Source organism: Eulemur rufifrons, chromosome 3, assembly GCF_041146395.1.
Source record: "Eulemur rufifrons isolate Redbay chromosome 3, OSU_ERuf_1, whole genome shotgun sequence".
NCBI classification, from domain to species: Eukaryota; Metazoa; Chordata; class Mammalia; order Primates; family Lemuridae; genus Eulemur; species Eulemur rufifrons.
The window spans coordinates 43,292,521-43,313,148 of record NC_090985.1 but is presented as its reverse complement, the minus strand read 5'-3'; the positions used below and the strand labels follow the sequence as shown (position 1 = coordinate 43,313,148).

The 20,628-nt window shown below is 37.6% G+C and overlaps 1 protein-coding gene across 2 annotated transcripts in view; it reads left to right on the top strand.

Annotated features, from left to right (window-relative positions):
- Positions 1 to 20,628, top strand: part of COL14A1 (collagen type XIV alpha 1 chain) — a 202,529-nt gene that overhangs the window by 97,385 nt on the left and 84,516 nt on the right. For both annotated transcript variants that reach the window (XM_069465431.1, XM_069465432.1), the window contains 7 exons: positions 431 to 553; positions 1,973 to 2,122; positions 3,414 to 3,530; positions 11,322 to 11,468; positions 15,238 to 15,294; positions 18,329 to 18,468; positions 20,467 to 20,590. In XM_069465431.1, the coding sequence (XP_069321532.1) occupies positions 431 to 553; positions 1,973 to 2,122; positions 3,414 to 3,530; positions 11,322 to 11,468; positions 15,238 to 15,294; positions 18,329 to 18,468; positions 20,467 to 20,590 (858 nt within the window). The remainder of the gene's footprint in view (positions 1 to 430; positions 554 to 1,972; positions 2,123 to 3,413; positions 3,531 to 11,321; positions 11,469 to 15,237; positions 15,295 to 18,328; positions 18,469 to 20,466; positions 20,591 to 20,628) is intronic.

The window sequence follows — 20,628 nt, the reverse complement described above, 5'->3', positions numbered from 1 at the left end:
AAAAAAATGCCAGAATCTTACCTCTGAGAATAATCATCATTAATATTGTGTGACCCTCACCCTCAATATTGCCGTACACGTGTATTTTGATGGTGGAACTGAGGGGCATGTTGACAGAAATTTTTAGTAAACACTATTCAATTCAATTTTACTTAAAATTAACTGAAGGAAAGTGGGCCAAAATGGCATTGAATGAACTTCTGAATTTCAGATAAAACTGTTTTGTCACAAAAGCAATTCTTTTCTGTATATTTAATATTTAAAACAACCTCAGACCGTCAAAGGCTTCTCATTGTGTGTTTTAGTGCACTTTCCCTTGTAAATATTTTTAACCTTGTGGGAAGACAGCTTAGGTTTCGGTGACAACAGCGTAGGTCATACAGAAGGAAAGTACACTGAATCCCTATTTTCCCTTTTCTTTCCTGTTCAGTGCCCTCTTCTGCTCCCCAAAACTTACGGGTGTCAGAGGAATGGTATAACCGGTTGCGAATTACATGGGATCCACCATCTGCCCCCGTAAAGGGCTATAGGGTTGTCTACAAACCCGTCAGTGGTAAGTAATGCTTTGTAATATTATTGGTGTCATGAGTAGACACTTAAAATGTCTTTCAAGATAAATTATTTTCTTCTAACATTTTATGTATGCTTGATTTTATTAATTCTTTTAAGGAAGTAGAAAAAGCCTCTTACCTGTTCTGAAAAGAAGGTTTTTCTAGCATGGTCAGTGTTAGTTTAGGGTAGAGGTAATCAGAATGATGCACAAGTTTGCTCCTGGTTGATTCTTTGTGAACCATCCCCAATTTTTTTTTTTATCACTTTGCTTTAGGCCTGAGACATGTGTTCATTTGCAAGATAGTCTTGCTGAATTGGATCTTTGGATCATTTTACAAGTATTTATCAGGTTTCCTGAGCTCAAATAGCTTTGTTTTAGGCCAGTAGTTCTCAGTTGGTGTAACTTGTCCCTCAATGGAAATATTTTTGATTGTCACAACTAGGGGGCATGGGGACTTGCTCCTGGCATCTATTGGGTAGGTTAAATATCCTACAACTTATAAAACTCTCTCGCCCCAGAATAAAGAATTATTCAGCCCAAAATGTCAATAGTTCAGAAGCTAAAAATCCTGTTCTAGGCCAAGTGGGAGAACTATACATGATCATTTGCACTGTTTGGGGAATGGGAAAATCGCTACTGAGATAACACATGTGTACCAAATGTATGAATATATTGTTGGAAGCCGTCTTCTGGATGAAAGTGAGTATGTTAGGAACTTGTCACTAACTTAGAACTCTTAAAGAATGAGCATGTAACGGAGGTAGGAGGTAAATAAATTTGTATAGGATTTAGCAAGAAATATTTTTCATAGTTCATTAAAGACCCCACTGGGTTGAAACAGAGGTAAAGATGCAAAGGCCTGAAAAAGCCAGATGATCAAGGGCCTTGGGATAAAAGCATCATCTATCTGGTATTAAAAATCCTAAAAGGAGTATATAGAACTACAGTGGTAACACTCATGCTGGTCCCCATGTGGCAAGGTATGGCCTGGTCTCCATGATAAAATTTGCTTGCGTGACTGCTGGGGACAAAGTTGGGTGTCTAAGAAGGGACAATTGAGAATTCTTTCTTCAATTGGGCGAGTGCCTTGATTGCCTGTTACAAGATAGTAGCTCACAATTGGTGGATGGTGGACTGCAAGGTGAACCAACTTTTTAAAATAAGAACAATGGCAAAAACTATATTTGGAAAAAGGACTAGGTCTGTAACATAACCTTTAACATGGCTGGCACATATGCAGGATTTCGAATTTAGAGCCAGCTGAGACTAGATTCAGACCTCTGCCCCTGTATGATCCCATCTGCCTGCTGTATGATCCCAGGTGACTGAAAAGCAGTTGAGTGAGTACAGTTTGCTCCAAGAGCGCTTCCATTTTTCCATATTCTGTGGTAACTAAAATGTAGACTCTTTTTCCTTTAGTTCCAGGCCCAACACTGGAAACTTTTGTGGGAGCTGACATTAACACCATTCTTATCACAAACCTCCTCAGCGGAATGGATTACAACGTGAAAATATTTGCCTCCCAGGCCTCCGGCTTCAGCGACGCCTTGTCAGGCCTGGTGAAGACATGTAAGAGCCATGTCCGGTCACCGCGTCCCCACGGGGGTTTTACTGCTTTGTTTTCACTGTCACTTGTATCTCAACCCCTGCTTCCCTTGGGCCGTTGGTTTTTCTTTTCCTCAGTGTTATCCTTTCTGGATGAGGCTTCCTGGAAAGAAAGGTGTGCTCTTTACTCAGCGTATTCAGAGTCCTGGTTGGCAGACGGCGTGTCGGCACCTGGCTTTCACATAGGCTTGACCATTGCAGATAGGATTTCCTTCTGGAAAATCTTTGTTGGCATTTTTCAAATGAGGTGATATTTTCCAAACAGCCTGTAGCCTGACATGGCCAACGTGAAAGTTGGGTCACAGAGAAGTTTGTCTTTTCTCAGAGCCATCGCTCCATCCACTTGTGCGTGTGTGCACACACACACACCCCCCATCCATCAAAAGTACATGCCATGCCAGCCACTTAGAGGACTTTCTTCTCTACTCTTTTAAGGGTTTTCATGCCGCCTGCCTACCATCTGGGACTTCTCACTGGCATACACCACTCCCAGACACCCATGGAAAACGCAGTGTTTTCCAAACTCCAGCATGTATGTTCCATGTTCTCGAAGTTTGTTACACCTCTGCACCATCTGTTTAACGTATTTCTTCAAATCAACTTACAGTGTTTGACCTAAATACTTTTCAAAACTCGTATAATTAGACCAAACAGGTTAGAATTTTTAATACACATTAAAGATAATACATAAATGACCAAAATAAAAATGGTTCAGCTGTGTGCTAATTAAAACAGTCCTAGGTGCTATCAACAGTATCTACCCCACTCTTGAGAATGATAGCCATGGTAATATTAAAAGGTTAACAACATTTCCATTATGTTTGCTTTGATGTTCCCTTTTGTTTAAGCCATGGCTATCTCATTGGTTGATAAGCACATACTGCATTTACTTTTTTATTATAAAAGTATTATATGTTCATTGTGGAATACTTAGAAAACACAAATAAAGAGGGAAGATTAAAAATCACCCATAATTTCACCATCCATTGCCTCTGGTCTTTTTCCTGTGACTATGTGTTTCCTTTTTCATTTATAAATATCACAGACCATAGCATGCATAGTGTTTTGAAACCTGTTTTCTCAAGTCATAAAATATTATTTATCTTTTGTACACTAACTTATTGCAAGTTGATGGATTTCTCACCTCTGAGTATGGAGATTTGAATGGAAATTTTACTATAAGTTCATGTCAGACTTGGGGACATTTGTGGCATTGTCTGAAGTGGGATACAGTTATGCTTCTATTTCATTATAGGGTTCTTGGGTGTGACCAATCTCCAAGCCAACCAGATTGAAATGACCAGCTTGTGTGCTCAGTGGCAGATGCAGCGTCATGCCACAGCCTACAGGATAGTTATAGAATCCCGCCAGGGTAAGTACAATCCACCACCTATGTTTCTGTTAAGCACTCATGTACTTGGTTCTATACAAATCACTGTGGACAACACACAAGTAACATTAGACAAGAGCCCTTTTCATGAGGAAGCAGTTTGTATGGTGGTCAATTATGTAGCACATGGAGTCAGACTGGCTGGTTAAGGGAAGAAAGGGAGGAAGGAAGGAAGGAAGGAAGGAAGGAAATAAGGGAGGGTTTTTCTTATCTGTTAATGGATATAACCACAGTGCCAATTTTTTAGGTTCTGTGAAGATTAAGCTAATTGGTCTAATGCACTTGCAATAGTGCCTTGCACACAGGGAGAACCCAAGAAATGTTAACTGGTATTGGTAGTAGCAGCCAAATAGCCAGGACTAACATACATTAAAATTGTATGGCACTATAATTTTGGTATTCACTCCATAGGGATCAGGCTTGAATTTAATGTTTTTCTTCGTGTTTATTTTTTGGGGGAGGATAATTGGTGAACAGCAAACTCTCATTCTGGAGAAGGTTTAATGCATCTACACCATGATGAACAAGTCCTTCAGCCCTACAGTTCACAAGTACGTCTAATATTTGGGACTTTGTTCAAAAGTTGAAACACTAAGAATGTCTCCTTGTCTTCATTAAAAATATCAAGAACAACAACAAAAGGCTGATTCCAGGGGAAAAAATGAATATCATCTGGGGCCTTTTAATCCTCTTTTCATATGTTCAGAATGAACAATATTTGGAAGATTAAATCAAATAATGAAAATTATTTTTATCAGATCTGTATAAACAGTAGAAAAGATATATCTTGTTATTTTGTGGGGATTATAACAAACACTAGAGAATCCCAGATGATTTTTCTTTTATCTTCCAAACTTGGTAGTGAAATTGTTTAAAATTTAGTCCATTCTTTCTAGACAAATGATCTTGGTTCTCCCGTTTTAAAAAAAGCACAAAGAGCTAATTATGTTACGTCTGGAAAGCCTGGATTTAGTAGCCCATATTCCTGGCTACTACATTCAAAATCCGTAAATCTTACTTTCAATCTGATCTATAAGGGAGAGAACACAGTTTAGGGAAGTACTGAGAGCATTTGTCCTAATAGACCTGCTGGGCCACAGCTTCCTTGATTCCCTGTGTACATGTCAGCATCCCTCCAGCTTGACATGGGCTAGACATAAGGGAGTAGCTCTAATCTGGAATAAGCACTGAGGAAGAGAAAGTCAGGACAAGTCACATGGATTTTGTGGTTGTGTTAAATGTGATTTATGGGATGCTTAAGCAGAAGTAGATAAGGCATATGCAACTATTTGAGAACAACTGCAACATCTTGAAGAGTTATATTTCATATATCTCTACAAGTTATACGTTAATATGGAAGGGTTGACATTTAGTGGTATTTGTTAAGCCTTAAAAATTTACTAAGTGTAATAACCACGCTCCCACACTACCCCACAATACTTTTGTCCTTTTATATCATTTAAGAGGTTGAAATGAAGGGACTTGGGTTCCTGTGGCTACTCATTGCCTTTCGTAAAAATTATAACTATACAGATTGACATAAAGATGTATTAAAACTGGCTTCATCAATGGAATTAGCAAGATTCAGAAGTACTTTTTATTAAATTCTTTTAATTGAGCATATTTGTAAAGCAGCCATGAGATTTTTATCATAGCATATGATCGATTTGTCTGATAACGTTGAGCCAGCAATCTGAAACTGCAATAAGCTCTTTGTGAAGCCAAGATCTTTGCTGGCAGAGACCATGAGTCCACATTTGCTTTTTATCTTCAAGTTAAGTTAACTTGTACTCCCTCAGTATTATTTTTTAGGCTGCCAGAAACCTTTCGACTGAGACTTTATAGTCTCAATTAAACAGGAATGAACAAAAGTGTTGTTCAAATTACTTCTCATCAACATTCATAGCTGAGAGATTTATGAGAAAAATTAGCCTACATCTCCTTCACCCAGTTGTCTTACTGAATATTATTTATCAACTGGACAGCAAGAGATTATAATTGACAACTTTGAAAAGGCATGTTTGGTGGCGGAGTGAGTGTTGGGGTGGCAGTAGGGAATGCGTTTAGATATTTTAACTTACACAATTTAGATCAAGGAATATTCTTTCTACTTTGGAATGGGGAAGAATTAGTGGAGTTTTACAGAGAAATGTGGTCACCATCCTGACTTACTGCCTTTAAAGGACCTGTGGTAAAACGTCCATTCTTCCATGTATTACATATATATGCTGCCCCTGCAAAAATTTTAGTCCTTCCACCAGGACTAGGGAGATAGGGGACCCAATTCCTCCAGCTATTGGAGAAAAGCTTTATTCTAGGTCGATCTATTTCTAAATGCCTGTGTCAAATTCGTAAAAATTGTTCCAGTTTCTTCCCCATGTATGTTCCATAGCCTGATCGTGTGTACTTTTATTCCGAGATGAAATCAGTGGAAAAGTCTCCACTATAACCACAACTGCTGGTCAGCTTTCTTCTCTGGACTTCAGTTTCTGTAAAATTACTTCATTTGAGGTTATTAACTGAGGCAATACCCAAAAATGTCCAAAGTTTCTGTGAGTACAGTAGCCAGGCTGTATCATTCAGGTTTGTTTGTTATATACACGAAACCTGGATGAAAGGAACTTAATCGAAAGGGTCAATGTATTGGCTAATATACTGAGAAGTCCAAAAGTCTCTACCTTCAGGCACAGCTGGATCTAGGTGTTCAAGCAATGTCTTGGAGATAAAGTCCTGTTCCATTTTTCTGCTTTCTTCTCCTCTGCCTTCATTCTCAGCCAGGCTCTGTGAGTCAGATCCAGAATTACACCCTCCCAGCTTCCAGCTTAACAGTCTTGATGAAAGGAGAGCTTCTCTTTCTCAATAGTTCCAACAGAAGTCCAGGGACTGAGTCATATTGGCCTGGTTTGGGTCACAGACCCCTAAATCTGTCATTGAGTTCAAGGGCATGAAATAAACCAGCTGTCTGGACCTGGTTGTCTCCCACCCCTGTATCTCGTGGTGGTGGCAGTGGGAGGTGGAGGTGGTATTCAATCCTCCCCAAGCCATAAAGACCAAGAGTAGGAAGGAATGGATTCAAAAAAAGAGGAATTAGATGCCAGACAGTCAAAAACAACAGATGTCTTCTACCCATGTAAATATTATGACATTTTTATGGCCAAGAAGGGGGAAAAAAAAAGATTACCAGAAGGACAAAGTCCTCTGAGGAAAGACTGAAATAAAAATCTGCTTTTGAGTCAGTCATGGACTTGCCAAATTAAATTATAGGCTTTTGGTTAATTCGAGGACAGACCAAAGTGAGAGACTTTGGTTGGTCTTGGGTAACTCAGAACCCTGTGAGAGCGCCCATCACTTCTGCAGATGTTCTGGGACTCTGTCCTTCTTGCCTGCTGTTTTTGAGTAAACTTGGAACCTACGGTTGGAAGTAGTGTTTCACTTCAAGTTCATATATTTTTTATGCCATGTGGGCCCAAATACTCCATTGCCTCCCTGATCCCCATAACTTGGTGAACTTCTTTATAGCCTACTTAGAAAAAGGTTCGAAGGATGCTCCGCTTGTCTTCTCTAATTAGGTGCTGAGATGTCAATTTTGCAGTATTATTCATTGACAAAGATAGAGAAATGCAGCATAGTGGAGAAGCTACCTTACCAAGGACCAGATTAAAAAAAAAAGTCATATGAAACAAAACCTAGTCTCAAAATTAAACTTTTTGAAGCAGTGACATTATGATTGGGGATCAGGGTATTTGAGAGACCTGGGGAGTGTAAATATCAGAGTAGTTTCATGGGTCCTCGATATCCTTTGCTTGTGGACCTCAGTATCTATCTGTAGAACATTATGGTAAGTCAAGTTGGTGGCATCATTATCAGCATAATAATAATTCAGAGAATATATTTAGCCTTGCTTCATAAGAATGAGTGCACAAATAAAAGCAGATTTTTTTTCCCCTGTTCCAAAAAAATAAATTAACTTTCTGCTTTTGGCATGAAAGATTGAGGAAATTAGTCATCATTTGATCAGTTTAAATGTTTTCCTTTAAGGCAAAGCCATTAGACCTGAATTGCACTTGCCAAAAGCAACATGGGTACACCCCATTCATGTAGCCCCTCTTTGCTAGTATTGGGAATCAAACTGATACTGTTGGCCGTTAATCTTACAGTGCTTGTTCCAGTTTTCTAATGGTTTATATTTAATAGATATTTTTTAGCGGTAAAATCTATTTATCTTCTGTTTTCAGTGGTCTTTAAATGCATGGGTATCTACATGAAGTAGGAAAGGACAGAAAAATACATTTCTAGAATTGATTCCTGGAGAGTCTCTGGAGGCTTTTGTCAAGATAGAATAATATGATCCATGCACAGGATTCAGGCAATGTTTGTGTTACAGGTGCTCACAGAACCTTCCAGGATGCTCTAAAGGATGGTTAAGGGTTAGAGAGAAACAGCTATTGTGAGATTATGAGCCTGGGAACCAGGCTTACTATCAAACTCCTTTCACAGTAGTATATCATTTCACAAACACTTTAACAATTTTTGTATTTCACGATTTTACATAATATATGCTTAGACAGTATTTCATTCTGAAAAATAAATTAATAAAGATTATATTATAAAGTTTGTTTCTGAAACTCTTTAGTATCCACAGTATATAAAAATAAATTTAAAAGTCCATTTAACAAATGGCTTTAATTTAATTGTATTTTTAACGGTCAGGATTTGTCTATAGACAAAATTTTAAATGGCATGTGTTATGTTTACTATGATATATACATATTGTAATACACATACATTTGGTTTCAGTATATGCATATTAAAATATAAATTGAAATATAGGTTTGATATTTGAAAAATAGGTAAATGTTATTTGACATTTTGGCATTTTACACTTAAAAAGCAACTGATCTGTTTTTAGATTTTCTATATTCTGTTTATTTTTAATAAACTCCTCTGCAAGTAACATTTTGAAGGAGTGGATAGTTCTTTTTTAACCACTAAATAATATGTGTAATATATTTAATCAATGCAGTTTTTACACTAGTTTTTAAATTCCTGGAAATAAAGCTTTATAAGGTTTTGATTAAACAGATACAATTTATGAATCAGAAGATGAAGCTAGAGGGAAATTTGAATAATTGTTTTCACAGTAGCAGTGAGTCTTCCTTTTGACCAGTTATCCATTGTGGCAAAAAAATAAACTCTCTATGCCTATGAAGAAAACACTTTTGAAACTCTTCAGTAATTAAAGCCACCAAAGTAGGCTACATCCAATGGAGTGATTACAACACTGAGTCATAGGACTCCTTGTCTAATCTCCTCCAGCCATCATATTTGCATATTTATTCTGTACTCAGCGGCTCTCAGATGGTTTCATTTTGAAAAATTATATATTTAATTTGTATTGTTTTATAATACATTAGTAGAAATTAGAGCAGCATCCTCTGAGGCTAGGCTTTTGAGTTTTAAATTCAGGGGGTTGAAGTGAAGTCGGTTAAGGGGTACAAAATACAGTTAGATAGACAGTGGCCCCCAACCTTTTTGGCACCAGGGACTGGTTTCATGGAAGGCAACTTTTCCACAGATGGGGTGGAGGGGGAAGGCGGAGCTCAGGAGGTGATGCGAGGCTGGGGAGCGGCTGTAAATCGTAAATACAGATGCAGCTTCGCTGGCTCACCTGCTACTCACCTCCTGCTGTGGGCCCCCCTCCTTCCCAACTTTCATAGAACACAATTTTTCCACAGACAGGGGCGGTGGGGGTGGATGGAGGACGGCGGAACTCTGCAGCCAGGTCCCTGACAGGCCATGGACCAGTACTAGTCCACAGCCTGGGGACTGGGGACCGCAGAGATAGAAGAAATAAGTTCTAATATTTGATAGTATAGTAGGGAAATTATAGTTAAAAATAATTTATTGGGCCAGGCACAGTGGCTCACACCTGTAATCCTAGCACGTTGGGAGGCCGAGGCTGGAAGATTGCTTGAGGCCAGGAATTTGAGACCAGCCTGGGCAACTTGAGGCCAAGAGTTCGTGACCAGCCTGGGTAACATAGTGAGACCCAGTTTCTATGAAAAATAAAATAAAAAAATTAATGAGGCGTGGTGCCGTGTACCTGTAGTCCCAGCTACTCAGGAAGCTGAGACAGGAGAATCACGTTAGCCCAGGAATTTGAGGTTGCAGTGAGCTCTGATTGTGCCACTACACTCTAGCCCTGGTGACAAGAGTGAGATCCTGTCTCAAAAAAAAAAAAATTATTTTATATTTCAAAATAGCTTAGAAGAATTGTAATATTCCCAACACAAAGAAAAGATAAATGCTTGAGGTAATGGATATCCCAGTTTCCTGATTTGATTATTACATATTGTATACAGGTATCAAAATATCGCATGAATCCCAAAAATATGTACAACTATTATCTATCAACAAAAATACCTCAGTTCTGCTACTTAGTGTAAGGAAGGACTTGGGGAAGTTCTTAAATTTTTTTTCTGACTTTCAGTTTCTTGTATTTAGATTGGGAATAATTATAAATGTTATAAGGATCAAATGAGTTAATACATATGAAATCCTTAGAATATTGCCTGGCACATGATAAGCATTTATTCAAGGTTGGCTATTATTAGCTTTGTTGCTGTTGTTATTATTTACCAAGCACAGCACCTGGCATATGGTAAGCCCACAAGAAATGATGAATATAATTAATCCACCTTTTCCAGACTCCAGACCCACGGGCCAGTACTAGTTCTTTCAGGAGAGGCACAGTGATTTTGCTATGGGAGTGGTAACAAAGAAAGGAACCAGCAGTTAGTCAGGTCTCCCTAGTTCTTTGTGCCTCTGCCATGGTGTAGAAAAAGAGAAGATGCTATGTGGAATTGGCTGTCTATGACACGTCCCTTGGTAGACAAAAAGAACCTCAGAACCAGGAGTTGGGAGGCTGAGCTGTACAGCGTGTATGCCCCCAAGCCACTTAAGCACCATGTCTTTTTCCTTCAATTGTGATTTTAAGAGAATAGAAAAGGATTTTCAGAGTGGATGCAAGGAGTTGGAGGGCCTCCTCTGAACTCTTCTTTGTAATTGAAAGAGATCATGGGTGTCAGTTAAAAGTCAAGGCTGAGAGGGCGGATATTGGCCAGTCTGGGGGCTGTCGGTGGTCCCAGTGCTGCTCCAAGCTCTTGCTTGCAGCTGTGGCAGCTTTGAAAACAACCTGGACCCATGGATGAGGCTTCTGAGACCCTGGAAACCCACCTCCTGGACGGAAGGCATGAGGACTACCTAGAATCCTATAATTTATTACTCTATGCTTGTATCTTTAGACCACTGCCTACAAGTGCATCCTGTTGAATGGTAATGGGTTGTATAGAGCCAAAAGAATGTACAAAATTTGTAATCATTTGACTGTGTTTTGGAGAATCCTGTTGAATGAAAGGGAGTTCAGATTTTTAAAAAAAATAAATGCCCTCACATTCACACCTGTCCAACAGATCAATTAACATGTGTGCATATGATTATGTGCATTAACAGTTCTTCATTCAGTAGAGGATTGACTCAGAAGTCTTGTAATAGTAAGTTTCGTTTTTGAACTTGTAAAATGTGATTTTCAATCGAAAAATATCAGTGGATATCTGGACTCTTTGGAAAAAGATACAATACTTCAAACAAGTATAACTCATTCTGGAGTTATCTGATGTATGTGTATTAAGCATTTTAGGAGCAAATCACGTACGGATGGCTGTTTTTCAAAATAATTTCATATGCGTATATTTTGTTCTGTTTTTATTACAGATCCACAAAAGCAAGAATCCACTGTGGGTGGAGGGACAACCAGGCATTGCTTCTATGGCCTCCAGCCTGACACAGAATATAAAATCAGTGTTTACACAAAGCTCCAGGAGATCGAGGGACCTAGTGTGAGCATAATGGAAAAAACACGTAAGTCAAGTGTGTTCTCTCCTGATCCCCTTCCCCATGAACAAACGGTATTTTAGGCATCCTGCTTTGGTTCAAAAACCTTATTTCATTTAGAAAACTGTTAGCTATTGCTGCCCAGGACTATATGTAATGCAAATTTTGCTCCTCTTATCCCAGCTCAGAATTCACTGCATGTGGCCCACTGATGTCATCAGGTTGGGTTTTTTTCCGTCCACCATATATGTTTCACAAGGGACTAGAAGGCCACATGATGGCAAAGCTCTTGAAACAATGACTTATATTGTGATCCATATCCATAAGGGACATTTGTGGTATGTGCAGTGTGAAATGGGGTTTTAGGACTGGGTTCTGACATTAAAACAATGGCATAGCACCATAGCCACGAGGGTGGGAACGGAGCCAAGATGTTCCAGCTGGCTGACCCTAGAGTTATTGCCTGCTTAAGAGGCTCTTGCACTTTTTCCAAGCTGGCTGAAGATCTGATGCAATGAAGAAAAAGGCAAAGTATAAAATTAAAACAAAGCACTTTTTACATGTTCCAGAGAGCAAGGAGTGTGTCAACTTCTTGGAATGACTTTTAATCCAGGATTCTTGACCCAGGGGCCACAAAAAATAAAGTGGTTTGAAATGTAGTGAATTCTGGTGGATACTTGTGTGCTTAACTACATATTTTGAACTTAAACTTAAAATTCCTGGGGATTTATGTCTGAATAGGTAGTGGGCAATGGGCCTTCTGGGCAGCCCCTCTATCATGTATGTGGCATTTAGAAAGGACTACTGCCTATGTAGAGATCTTTCAACCTCTTGGCGTATGCAGATAAAAATCTTCAATGTGTGACCTTTAAAAATAGAGGGTGAAATTATCATAAATTGAATCATCTAAGTTTTTTGTAATATGAAGACTTTATTTTATAACACTGACATATTCAACATTTTATATTACACATGTATTTTTGAGGTGTAATTTACATACCATAAAATTTAAGTGCCATTGTGAATGTACAATTCAATGATTTTTAGCACATTTAAAGAGTGGTGTAACCATTACTACAATCCAATTTTAGAACATTTCCATCAACCCAAAGAATCTGTCCTGCCCATCACAGTCTCCTGTCCCACCCTCAGCCTCAGGCAATCTATTTTTCTTATTATACTGTTTCCTTTTCTTGATATTTCATATAAATGGAAATAAATAATATGCATCTGGCATCTTTCACTTAGCATATGTTTTTGAGGTTTATCCATGTTTTAGAATGTTTTAGTAGTTTGTTTCCTTTTACTGCTAAGTGGAAATCCACTTTATGGTTTGTAGATCATATAATTTTGAAGTTAATAGTGGCCTGGTTGTACACATGATTTAGAGTCAAACCAGGTTTGGTGCTCTGCCCTTTTCTAGCATTGGGCAATTTGACATCTCTGAGCTTATTTTGCCCATCAATAAAATAAAATACCTACTGTCTTAATTCCAGTGGTGGCAGTAAAGATCCAATAAAAGAGCACCTGCTGAAGAGCTTTTCACCTTGTATCTCATTAAACAAGTACTTTTTGTCTTCACCATTATTATCTTCTTGGAAGTCACTGACTGAAAGCCGTGGGGATAGATCTCACTATCAGAAGTGTTTTCTCTGGGCTATACTTTTTTTTTTTTTTTTTTTTTTAAGTTGTAAAGTATTTTTTGAAAAACCAGAAGATCCTGCAACACAGAGCTCATATATCTTTGTGGTACCAATCTACTGGAACCAACTAACTGCTGTCTTCTTAGACAGTGCATGTGCTCTTGAGTTTGCTACCACTCCTTGATGTTTAGGCTAAGTTCTTTGCTCGTATCCATTATTCTCCTGACCCCTAAAAACATTTGTATTTGGGACTGCATGTCTACTTCACCTCCCCAAACCTTAATTTTCCAACTGTTAACTACCAACCTAGGGTTAAAATTCCAATTTGGATAGCTCTGTTTGATGTAAATATTTTCCTTGTGTTGGAGGTATCTGTCTTGTAGCTTCCACCCACTGGCTCTAGTTCAACCTTCTGAAGCAATGCAGAGCAAGACCGTTCCCTCTTCTATGTGACAGCCTCTCACATCCTAGAAAACAAGGACCATCTGTATGCCACATACAAAATATAAACATGTGTCACCAGTTCACTGTGGTTCTTTTTACCCAAGAGATTTTTTGGCCAGATGTTCTGCCCAAACATATTGATCTGGCTGCCATAGTCTCTCATTGATTTGGTTCTTGATTTATTGACCTAACTTAGGATATGCCTCAATTTTCCATGTTAATTAAGATACACAATTATTAAGAAGACCGGCTACTTCCCCAGATTTTATAATGAATAAATCTGGCTTCAGAAGCATTTTATACCTATTAAAAGAAAGTTCTGTAATGCTAATTGTAATACCAGGATTTCTCAAATTGCTTTTTGTTTTTGAAACGTTCTAGCTTTAAAAAATTGCCTTTAAACATAACAGTGAGATATATATATATATATAAAATAGTACAACAGAAGTATACAAAGCCCACCAATTTCCCTCTTTCTCTATTCTTCATTTCCAGAAATACTTACTTTTACTACCTTGGTTTCCTTTAAGAAATTTTGCCATTTTTATATAGATATCTTTTATTTTTCACAAATTGGATCATGCCATTGTATTCTGTGACTTGCTTTATTTCACATAATAATTAATCTTGGATATTTTTTCATTTGGTACTATTAATATATAGGTACCTCATTCTTTTAATGTTGAATCATTTTACTTAAATAATGTTATTTTATTGGATCTTAGAATTGGAAGAGACCTTAAAGCTCACCTCTTCCAACCTTCCCACCAATGAAGAAATTCCCTTTACAACATTCTCCATCTGTCTGAGCTCAAATACTTCTAGCTAAGTGCTGTTTAACTGTCTCCTGAGGCTGGACATCACATCTGTGAATGGCTATGATTGGTAGAGTAGTTTCCCTGAATATTAAACTGATATAGTGAGAAGAATTTTCGTAGTTTTTCTTAAATCTTTAGTGTCAAACAGAAATTAGAAATGAATACATAATAAAATAATATTTTATGTTTACCTAATGACACCATAACTTACTGGTGTTTTGCCATGTGAGTTGGTATGAGAATCAATACTCTAATCTAATTGTCCCCAAGTCCTTAAACCAAACCACACCTCTGGATAGTACATGGACTTCTCATCCCATGTAATCTAGGTTGAAAAGATCCTAACATACTTTAGCCTGCCAATGTTTATATTTGGTCCTCAAAACCAAAGTACGTTTTCTGGAGATAATCTGAGCAGAATAGAGCATAAATCAGATTCCACTGGTGACTAACATCCTGGGGGATGCAGGGTGGGAAGGGGGCAAAGCGCTATTGAGCAAGGATTGATGGTCAATCCTTAGCTAGGCAGAATGGAAATGAAGTTTATCGTGCATGTGAAAGTAGCCAGATACTAAATCTGAAGTGGGTTGGCAGGATTCCTGCTTTAAATCAACCTTAGATCCACTTTGTAGTTGACGGTTTGATTGCCTTGACTCCTGCTGGGTGAGCTGAAGTGTGGCAAAATGGCATCTCAGGCCTCCAGTCTGAGGCTTAGAGGATGGATGGAGTCAGATTTCACAGGCTGTGGCTGATTTATAGTAGTTCTTAAATTCTCAAAGAAGACAGTTGTCAAAATCATTGACTCCCCTGCATAATTATTGCTCCATAACCTCCCACTCTTCCCTACAGATGCAATGGGTAATTGATGTTCTTTCTTCCTTTCCTTTACAGAGTCACTTCCTACTCAACCACCAACTTTTCCTCCAACTATTCCACCAGCAAAAGAAGGTAAAAGAATAATGCAATAACGATGTTGATGTTTAGGTTGGTTTTGTTTATTTGTGCATTTAAAACCAAGGTGTTAATAACAGATATTAATTGTGATACCTATTTTTCTCCTTCATACAAATGCATATCAACCACGATGGGCTTTAAAAATACCCATTTAATAATAAACTCCATACATTAAGAGTGGATTTTCTAACAGAATTGCTTAATATTGATTTCATTAAAAATATCAGAGTAGTAAACGTTCACCAAGGAAGAATTAGTTACATAATTTGTAAGTGAAAATCCAGTTTATAATTCTGCAGAGAAGGTAATGGTTTCTCAGCTTACGGCTGAAATGTCTCAGTTGTTTTTTCTGTCTTCATTACGGTAGTTCTTCATCACCTTTTACCTGAGCCATTAGAGTACATTTTTAAAAAGCCTCCCAACAAATGAATGATCCTTAATTTTTTTTAATTTCGTTAATGAACATTTATTTTCAAAGCTCTTATGCTAGACATGAGAAATACAATAACAATACATGATTGCTGCTCTCTGCTTATTTTCAGTATTGAAGAAAAATAGGTGCTTACCTAGATAATTACCAGTCAGGGATATGAGTCATAAAATAGAGATTATACTATGGTAGCCCAGAAGTGGGAATGTTAATGCTGCTACATTAGCATAAAGGAGGAGAAATTTGATTTATATTTTGAAAAATGAGTTTACACTCAGCATCATAGAGTGACCCAAGTGCTAAGTGTGTTTGGAGAACCATAAGAGCTTTACTGTGGCACAGAGAAAAGAGTGGGGATAGAGTTAAGAAGTGGTTTGTATGCTAGAATTAAGAGTTTGGGCTTTGCCCTGCTGGAAATGGCATGCCATGAGAAATTTGTATGAAGGAAGGGTGATCTGATGAAATCTGTGTTTAAAAAAGATAACTTTGGTGAAATGGGAAGGATGGACTAGACGAAGGAGAGGAGAAAGTAGAGCACATAGTCAGAGAAAGTAGAACACATGGTCGGAAGGTTGCATTGAAAGAGTTCTTCCATTCATCAAACATTTTAAAGTACCTATTACAATAGTACGAAGGATACAATGAAAAATAAGGAACTTATTTCCTGTGTGGCAGGAACTTCAAGCCACACAGGGACTTAAAATCAGTGGAGTCAAATGCTACAGAGTGAAAGACATAAGAAAGCGAAGAAGCAATGAGAAAAAAAAAAAAAAGAGGCAATGAGAAACTCTAATAAAGCTCAACTTCCATCCTAACATAGGATGCAAAGTCTTCACTGATCAACTTACTTTGCAGTGTCATGTCCCAGACTATGTTATGTAATGGCAAAATTGTACAACTCAGTGCTCCCTATACATATCTCATGCTGTTCTGCATCTTTTAATGTCGTTCACTCTACCTGGAATGCCAACTTCTTTCTTTTTCCATCTTCATATCTAGGCTTCTCTAGTTTCAATATCTATGGTTAGTCTCACTATTGGGACTGAAAACAGAATCCTAACAGATGAATTTACTAATTAAACACTTCTGATGCAAATATTATATAATTCTCTAAGGTCAATATTTTTCTTTGTAGCTAAGCATGGATGTCATTCAGTAAACATTCATGAATGCTTATGGAAGACTTTTATGCAATTTGAAGGGTCTATGGGAAGAAGGTTGCCAAAGTAGAAACATTGGTTCTGAAGTTTTCATCATGATGGTTTTAGATGGTGGAGCTTTTGCAACTTGAATGCAATGGTTCATTTTAGGCTCTATTTGTCCTGAATGCATTTAATTTAAAAGTCTATAAATTTGTATTATTAAAGTAATACTGAGTATATTTTTAAATAAAATTTTCTCTCATTTTGAAGGTGAAACCTAATCTTCATTTCATCTTTTCTTGAAACAAAGGATCTGGTTTTCTTTTATAACCTCATAATTAACAGATCTTGTGATTCCTTTCAGTTTTAAATTCAAGCCACCAATTTGTAAAATTTTATAACTCAAAGAACTCATGAGAACAACCTCACCAGATCTGTATTGTCCCTGGAGTATTACCTCACTCAGAGATGGTTTATTTTACATTATAAATAGCTTTAAGGGAATGAAGTTGTACTTAATAAAATAAAAACCAAGAGAGTGTTTTTTTCCTTAAAGAAAGTAGAAAGGCGTATTATCTCATAGAATATTTGTGTGCAACTGGCCTAAGATTAAAAGATTCAGATTACTAAGAGTAAATTGTTTTCTTCATATTAAAACAGAGTTAACCACAACGATCTACACAAGAGGAAGAGAGGCATAGATAATCTGAAACAGCACATGATACCAAAAAAGAATTTTTAAAAAATGCTTTCAGTGGAGTAGATTTCTGTTGGTGTGGGTTGTTTTGTTTTTCTCTTTTTGCTTGTTTAGTTGTGTTGATATCTTTAATATCTACTGATAATAGTCTCCCTGAGCTACCATTAATGTACAGTTATTCTCATGTATCCTACGTGTGGCAGAAGAGCAGAGACAGAATTTTTTGAGCTAGGTTAAAATTGAAGTTTGCTATGGCCTCAGCCCAAATGCATATGCAATTGTAGATTAATCTGCTTCCCTTGTATCGCATGCCTTCCTTCTGAGCTTGAATCTCTCTGACGTCAACTTACTAACTCAATAAGCGAAGGACAGGATGCACAGCATGATAGCTTGGCCTTCCTTCCAATCAGTAGATACTAGACAATGTTTGCTGATGCTTCTGTCTCCAAATCCCTTTGGTCCATGTTTTCCTGTTCCCTCATTTTTATTCTTTTGGGCTGAGATTAGTGGACTTTTTTTCCTCCTCATTTCATGCATTATAGAGCTTTTTAGTCATGAGTAGGAACTTTGGGTATAGAATAGAAATGGGGGTGAAGAAGAATAATGAGCAAAAGTTTGGAATACGAGCCTTAACAAATCCATATCTTTCCTTTAGCAAAGAGCTTTAGTTACCAGAGGGTAACATTTATCTGTTTTACTGGTGCAATAACTGCTGTATTTTCTCTTCATATCTGACTCAAAATTATTGTTGGTCTTCAGTATGTAAAGCTGCAAAGGCAGATCTTGTGTTTATGGTGGATGGATCGTGGAGCATTGGAGATGATAATTTCAATAAGATCATCAACTTTCTGTATAGCACTGTTGGAGCCCTGAACAAAATTGGCACAGATGGAACTCAAGTAAGACTAATCTGTCAATCATTAATACATTCCATATATTCAAAAATTATTTCTCCAGCTGTTATTATGGCTATTTGTCAGGGATTACAGGTAAAGAGCTATAATGATCAGATTCAGCCCTAAATGAGGGGATAGACAAGTCTGTGTTTGGAAGCAGTTATTGATACCTGGTGGAGCTCCAGAGGATGCTACTCCTTAACAGCTGCTGCATTCAGCAAACTGAAACAGGGTATAAAGGCCATGACAGGGGATGTTTCGCGGTGGAATGTCTTCTATAATGATATACACAGTATTTTCCCTTCCCTCAAGGACATTAAAATCTTGAAAGGAAAAGGTTAAGGTCACACATTACCATAGATCAAGCAGAAAATGAAACTAATTTATGTATTTAACAAATATGTATTGAGTATTTCTTATGGCCAAGCACTGTACTGTCATAATGAATATCAATCAACATGCCTAATTCGTGGTGCTCATATTCTTCAAGGTAGGGAGAGGAGGGAGAGGGACAGATATAAATAGGCAAACAGATAAATTCACAAGATAGGGATGTGAGCTATGAAAACAGAGTGACGTGACTTAAAGACGTCAGTGGGGATTATTCTAAATTGTATGTGGGAGTTATTTTAGATTGTGTGGCCAACAAAGGCCTCTTTGAGGAGGTGGCTTTTGAACTGAGATGTGCATGATGCAGGGAAGGTCAGAGAGTAGAATTTCCAGACAGAGAAAATAATAAGCGCAAAGGACCTTAGATGAGAATGAGTTTTGAGACTTCAAACACCAAAACTTGTGGCTAGAATATAGTAGATGAGAGTGTGGGAGTATGAGCAGAGGTGGAAGAAGTAGGCAAAAACCAGATCATCTTGGGTCTTGTGGACCATTGGAGGAGTTATATATCATCATAAATGCAATAGGAGGCCACTGGAAGGTTTTAAGGAGAAAAGATACGAGTTCTGATGTGCTTTTAACAAAGATCATTCTGACTTCTTTGTGGTATGTGAATACTAATCAGGGTAAGAGTGGAAGGAAGCAGAGAGACCAGTTAGGAGGATGCTCTCATGGTCCAGCAGAGAGATCATGGTGGCCTGGACTAAGGTGGTATTGATGAGATACACTGAAATAAAAAAAAAATTGGAATATATCATGAGGGAATGGCTAAGAAAATTTGGATGATTTGGATGTAAGGAATATTATCAGAGAAGAATAGAGAAAGTGCTGAGAGATGTTAGGGAAGGAGAAATTTCTTTTGAAAGGAAGAATCACAGGGAGTTTCCTAAAGATGGTGACATCTGAAGTAGACTTTGATAAACTGGGAGCAGCTGAAGGCTCACATAAACAAAGAAAGCACTTGGAAGATGCTATCTTTACTCCTTTCAGCATAGCTCTGAAAAACAAATAAAAAAATCAATTAAAAATGGCCCCAAATTTCACAGGAATAAAAAAAATTGTATGAATTGTATGAAATGAAAATTATATGTATGAATTATATGTTGTAGTGGTTAAGAACTCAGGTTTTGAAATAGGATATACCTGGCTTCAACGGTGGGCCCTGCCAGTAACTATTCTTGTGATCTTGGGCAAGTTACTTGACTTTGTGTGCCTCAGTTTCTTCATCTGTAAAGTGGGTAGAATAGTAATAATTACTTCACAGATTTGCTCCATAAGGAAGTCCTTGTAAACAATCCAGCTCTGATTCCCTGACATTTGTCAAGGTGCAAGGCTTAGGCTGCCATTTTTAATCTGTCAAATGAAGTTGCAGAAGTCCTACATGCTGTAGAGAGAGATTTTTTAAAAAACTATTTCCTGAAAAGTGCTTAGAGAGAAGATGATTTGTCTTCAAATATGGGATGTAACTTGTATGAAATTTTAATTCAAGAAGATTGTGGAATGGGTTAAGGATGAAATTAAAATTATAGATGATATTGTGCCATTGTATATGCTCTCTGACACAGTGGAAATCTATATGTGTGTAAAAACAAATGAACCTTCATTCTCCAGGTTGCAATGGTTCAGTTCACTGATGATCCCAGAACAGAATTTAAACTTGATGCTTACAAAACCAAAGAGACTCTTCTTGATGCAATTAAACACATTTCATATAAAGGAGGAAATACAAAAACAGGTAAGACCAAAAACAGAACAGCTAAAGCTCAAAGTAAT